The 6,000-nt window shown below is 42.9% G+C and overlaps 1 protein-coding gene across 2 annotated transcripts in view; it reads right to left on the reverse strand.

The window, feature by feature from the left end:
• Positions 1–5,776, reverse strand: part of sppl3 (signal peptide peptidase 3) — a 31,657-nt gene extending 25,881 nt beyond the window's left edge. For both annotated transcript variants that reach the window (XM_012817332.3, XM_012817324.3), the window contains exon 1: positions 5,066–5,776. In XM_012817332.3, the coding sequence (XP_012672786.1) occupies positions 5,066–5,088 (23 nt within the window). In that variant the 5' untranslated portion in view covers positions 5,089–5,776. The remainder of the gene's footprint in view (positions 1–5,065) is intronic.
• Positions 5,777–6,000: the final 224 nt, after the last annotated feature.

The following is a 6,000-nucleotide window of genomic DNA, read 5'->3' on the forward strand; positions in this document are numbered from 1 at the left end:
TAGCTATTTTTAGACCCTCTTCCTCGTAGGTCGTTATAGAGGCAGAGCATAACAATAAGACACATGGTTCTCTAAACACATCACACATGAATTGAGGTTATGACTGTTTCTTTACAACATGCATGCACAAGGAAGAAAATTGATTCATTCTGTTTTCACAGTAGTCCAATTTGGATTCTCCAGTTTTATGTGTTGTAGTTCTTTATCATATTTTGTTTGTTTTTATGTACAGGTCGAGATGGTGGTGGTGTAGACATAAAGATATCAATCTCTTGTTTAATAACTTGAATCTGAGCAGAAAAACACTATCACACTATCCTGTCCACTAGTGGTACTAGACACTTCATTTCGCATAGTTGGTCTTACACCTTTAATCTTGAAATCTGATGACATGACATTCAGGCCGGTGATGAACTCTTTAATGCTTTTGTGTACTATGAGAATGAGCTAGGAGCTGTGTTTCCAGGGTGTTCGGAAATGCCCTGTGCTTGAAAACAGTCCTCTCCATAGGCTCTGATGTCACACTGCAGTACACACTTCCTCTTTTTACAATCGTTTGTTGCTCTGTGTAATTGATTGATTTCCCCATCATATTAGAATAAATTGCAAATGCCAGGGGGCTATAGCTGCTAGCACACAATACCAGAGGCCTACCTTTCTTCAACTCATTATCAGCTACGACGAGTGCTACGATGGTTACGATTACCTGGCTTCTTTCTGCTCTGTGTTGGGCAGCTCTGCGGGAGCACTGGGGGGTAAGTGCTTTGCCCAAGGGCACTCAACAGGGGCGAGGGGAAGCTGCTGCTCTCACAAGGAGACACATTTACTGCTCTTTAGCCACAAGTGCACCAAACACTCGGAGACAGCAATCAACCTCAAACCAAAGAGAGAGAGAGACAGACAGGTAGGTAATGGTATTGACCTGTTATCTTTGTGACCGCTCATATCGAAGCCATCTCGCTAGCACAAATATGGTCAGAGATTCGGTGGCCGACTGCCCTACATGGTGGCCTCTTTATATGGTTGCCAGTCACTAACGACAGCCATAGCAACACAGGCCACAGTAAAGGCAGCGAGAACAGTGCTGCATAGTTGTGACATGTATAAAACATAGAACATTTGCATTTCACAAGACAGGCCTACATTGGCTGTGGCAGTGGAACACTGGTTGGTTTGTTTTTTTATGACATTTAAAAAAATATATATCTCGTGGCAATAAAGTGTGTTGCCAACATCATATCAAAGTGAATGTGTTCTGAGAAAATGTCCAGTTCTTAGAAACACAACTTGGCCAACTAATATTGCATTCCGTCTGACCCAATCCTGTGAAACTCTCAAAGTAACGATGACTACAGCAGCCTATAACGTACGTATGTAATTGGATGGAATTTATACACTATGATGATCATTCCTGATGCTGTGGAGCGTAACTATGTGTATGTGGTTGTGTGTTCATGTAGACTTAATATAGAGGTGACACCAGTAATGTGTATGAGCTTGCTTGCCTAGTGGACGTGATGCTGAAACATGCTTACGGATTTTAAAGTTTAGATCAGGTACCCCTGTTTGGCTTTTAATGATGAAATCCCATGACTGATCACTGCTTGTCATCTCTAATAACATTAGCATACAGATTTGCATAGAAATGCGTTCAAAACATTAAGGAGCACAGATGGTTTGCGCAACATTATGCTGTAGGTGATCCCTACCTTAATCAACTAGAGTTTAAATCATTACATTGCCTTGCTTACAGTATCGCAATACATCAAAATATACTGAATATCCCCTGTATCATGGTGTGTATTGTATCGCCAGATACGGTAGATGTTCATGGACAGTCGGTCATGCTCACCTGTAGGCCATGATGCAGATTCTCAGACACCTGAGGTTTAGCTGCTAGCCCTTTTCCCCATTCTCCAGACCAATTTCAAGGTGTTTATCTGCTAGATTGCTAGCCGAGGCTCAAAGGCATACTTCCACTAAATAAGGTTTAAACAGATTGCCATAATGGGTCTTGCGTACAATTGTTAAATACCTACAGCCTTAATGAAGTTTCTTGAGGCATAAATAAAACCTCCAGCACCACCACTAAAACAATCAGCAACTACATTGGGCCATAACATTCCAATCTAATCTAATAATATATAATACAACAAAATAAAATAAAAACCAGGACACATGAAACAGTCCTTGGCTCTTGTGCTGTGCCTCCCATCATTATGTACACGACTAAATGGGATTTCTGACAGGTGCGGCGATAAGTGACCCCCGCTTGGGGAATCTGGTATTGTTATTAGGCATCTCATGAAGCACTGTGCCAAATCCTAAGTGCAGTACCTTACACAGTTGTTCCAAGCAAACCGTTCCAGGCGGGACTGACAAAAATACTTCTCGCATCCGGATTTGATTCACCACACCAAAATATGAATTTCCATAAAAGAAGCCCAAGCAGGTGTTTGACCTACAATTACAATTGCTTACTGTGTTTTATCAAATCATATGCTTCGGATAGTTTACATTTTTGTTTTTGCTAAGATTGCTAAAAGAGACCGTATTCACACTAACATGAAAAAAGTGCTGATAGCTAGTTGTTAGTGATGAATTTTTAACTGGTACATTTTTGGGGGACGTGAAAAAATTGCAACTAAAGCTTACACCTGCACCTCCAATGACTTTGAGAACTGCAAATGTTCTCACACACAAACAAACACACACACACACACACACACACACACACACACACACACACACACACAAAAGAAAAACAAAAGCCGACTGACCAAGGAAGCATGGTTGACTAACACCACAAAACCACCATAATCAACATCTGTTTCACACAAAGCATGTGTGAGCAGAGGAGCATATTCACAAACTGCAAAAGCCTGCAAATGTGGTACACGAGATACAACACCCCGCTAAAACACACAGCTGTAGGTGCAGTTACGTTGCCAAATGTGTTCCTTTGTGCCATGGTTAGGCTAATCAAGCAATAACCCCGAAGCTGTAACTCTGGACGAGGATGATCCTTTTTCAGATCCCACACAGAGTATGAGCATCCCCTTTTACATCCACAAGGCCAAGGGAAGCGCTTTCCGTTTTTTTCTCTCCTCCTTTTTCTCTTTTCTTTCTTTCTTTTTTTTTTTTGTCGTGGCAAGGCAGCATTCCAGGGGCGAGGGGGGGAAATATCTTGTGGAGCACTCTTGCTCTCGACTCACTGACCAGAGCATTCCACCACAGAATTAACGACCATCAAGCGTTCATTTGGTGCTGCTGTTGCTCCTCGCGTTGAGGGCGGCTGCCCTCCACAGTGAGCTCATCCCTGAACTGGGCCTTTCTCTGCTCCTGACAATAAGTCTCAGTGCGTTCAGTGCGGAAGACGGTGGGTTACCAAAGACAGACCTGTGTTGTTATTATCATCTCCAACAACGCTGAACCCAGTCACTCTAGAGTCTGTGTGTGAGTGTGTGTATGGGTAAGTGAGTAAGTGGGTGATTGAGAGAGAGAGAGACAGACACAGAGAGAGAGAGAGACAGAGAGAGAGATATATATATATAAACAGTGCACTCATGACTGGTACTGATATTCATTATCTGGGGAGTCGTTTCTTGACACATTTGATGCACTGATGAGACTAAAAAGGCATGTCACTCAGGAGAGATGGTATTTGACCAGCTGTGCCGCCTGCAGGATTCCTGGTGGTTGGGTTATCTGAGGATTCACAGTGTCCTGAAAACACTTACACCACAATAGCGGAGTCTTCCTTAGGGTGAATCAACCACTGAGGATCACTGCTTGGAGCTAACTCAAAACAATGCAATATTAACCAGCTTGACTTAATTGGCTGGAGTTTAGAAGCAAACCATCCCGTTGGCATTTAAGAAAGTGGCGGATGGATACAATCTAAAATTACGCAGATAGGCATCAACGCCTAGTCTAGTTGGAAGGGCCACGTTGTTTCAGACTTGTTAGAATTACCTTGATTCTATGACCTGAAAACCGTTTCTGCCAACAGGCTGTCATCGCTGCACTAATGTCTACATGAGATACGACTAATCAGGTTGGACAAAGAGGATTTGGTGGAACTGACTAAGAGCACACAGTTTTAGGTCCTCCAAACCTTCGAGGTAACCATACATAACACAAACAAAACATCTGACACAGGAGCTTAACTCACGTTTAATCTGTACCTAAAACTCAAATTGATTCATCATACGCCTTCACATCCAACTACAAAGTGTCGTTATGGCCAGTAACCTTTATCTTAATTGTAACTTTGTGCCTTTCTTACTACCCATTCAAATCACTTAAGACACTAACATTAGCCTACTTCCTATAGTGACACTTTTCAATACCAAATTAGCTGGAGGTGTAACACTAGAACCGGCTGAAGATGCCGACATGCAATGAATACATTGAGAAACTGTAGCACACTGAGGTTACCTGATCAATTGAATGAGATTTCAGTTGAGGTGGCTAGCGAACGCTGGTCAGCTTGTAATAAGCCATTATGCTATGCTAGCTGTACATGATTATTCTTTGTTGAGCTAGGAAATACAGCTAGCAAGGCTAGTTAGCATGCACAGCTAGCCTAGCTACTCAAAAATATATAGCCAGTCAGCAATCAGATAGCTACTCTTAGCTACATAGATAAATTACAATGTTGCACTTACAAATTCATGCTAGCTAACTACCATTTCCTGTTCTCCAATCATGCATATTAAAAAGTGGTCAATAAGTCAAAAATGGTGGGATCCATGTAAAAAAGATGTTCTTGATACAAACCTATTGAACCAGATCAACCCACTACCATTTCCCTCTACGACCAACAATTAACCAGCTAGCTAACGTTTGGACAGCCGACGTTAGCTGGCTAGCTGGCGGTTAGCACGTACGAGCACAACACAGACGAAGCTCCTTTTAAATCCAGCCGGAATAACAATGTTTGAACTGCATACAAACCTATACGTTATGCACATTCATATTAATTTCGGAGACAATTGCGTTCTTGGTTTCATTCGAATCGTGTAGGTTGCCTTGTTACCCAACTAGGGCTATGCGCACTCACCAGGAGTAGCTTGGCTCCGCCATGTCGCCGATTGACAACAGTCCGAGGGCTCCGCCACTGGAGCGCAGATTCGGGATCCCTGAAGGAAAACGGAGAGTCCTGGTGGGGAAATGTTCCGCCTTTCAGTCAAGATTTGTCTTCCTAACAAGCCCTTTTTGACAACAACATGGCGCTGTTTTCCGTAGCTGTTCAGCTAGCAGAATAGCTGGATGGCTGGTAACAGAAACGACAATGATGGCTTGCTAGCTGGCCAAGACAAAGCACTCCCGAAAAATGTTTTGTCAGTCCAGCGAGTGTCCTGCTGTCTTACTGTCCTCCAAGCAGGCCTCTATATCTGCGGTCCCTAAATTAGCAGTAGATCCATCTTATGAACGATATTTCAGATGTCTCTGTGCAGATCTTCCTAGAGTTCTGCTGGCTGTAATGGAAGCCGCCGCGCAGCTTTGTTTTCTGTGGCGAGACTGTCACGGGGACGCGCACTATCGTCCTTGCCAATGGTTTGCTAGAGCCGCGAGAGTGTATAGCGTGTGTAGCACTGAAGTGTAGCCTGCCAAAAGGAATGGGTTGTCTACAAGGTATTCCTATGGACGGCAGCTATGTAGAAAACGACCACCCTCAATTCACTCAGCACTAAACCTAGTAGACATATTTGAGTGTAAACAATTAAATCTATTACGTTATATTTTCCATTTAGCCTAATTTGTTGTCAGTTCTTTGTGTTGGCTACTCCTGCTTACAATGTTGACCTGCACGTCATGTGTGGGAGGCTGAGCATTTATTAACCCTACTAGCTTCTTTGATTGTTTCATAAAACAAACTGATGCCTTTTTGATTGTTGTGTGGCGCTACGTAGGAGGGATTTTCAGGCATTTCCGTGTTGTGATGAGAAGGATAAATCTCAGTGTCTATTCCTGTATTTATGCAGCGCTGACTAC

This window comes from Clupea harengus, chromosome 12 (assembly GCF_900700415.2).
Source record: "Clupea harengus chromosome 12, Ch_v2.0.2, whole genome shotgun sequence".
NCBI classification, from domain to species: Eukaryota; Metazoa; Chordata; class Actinopteri; order Clupeiformes; family Clupeidae; genus Clupea; species Clupea harengus.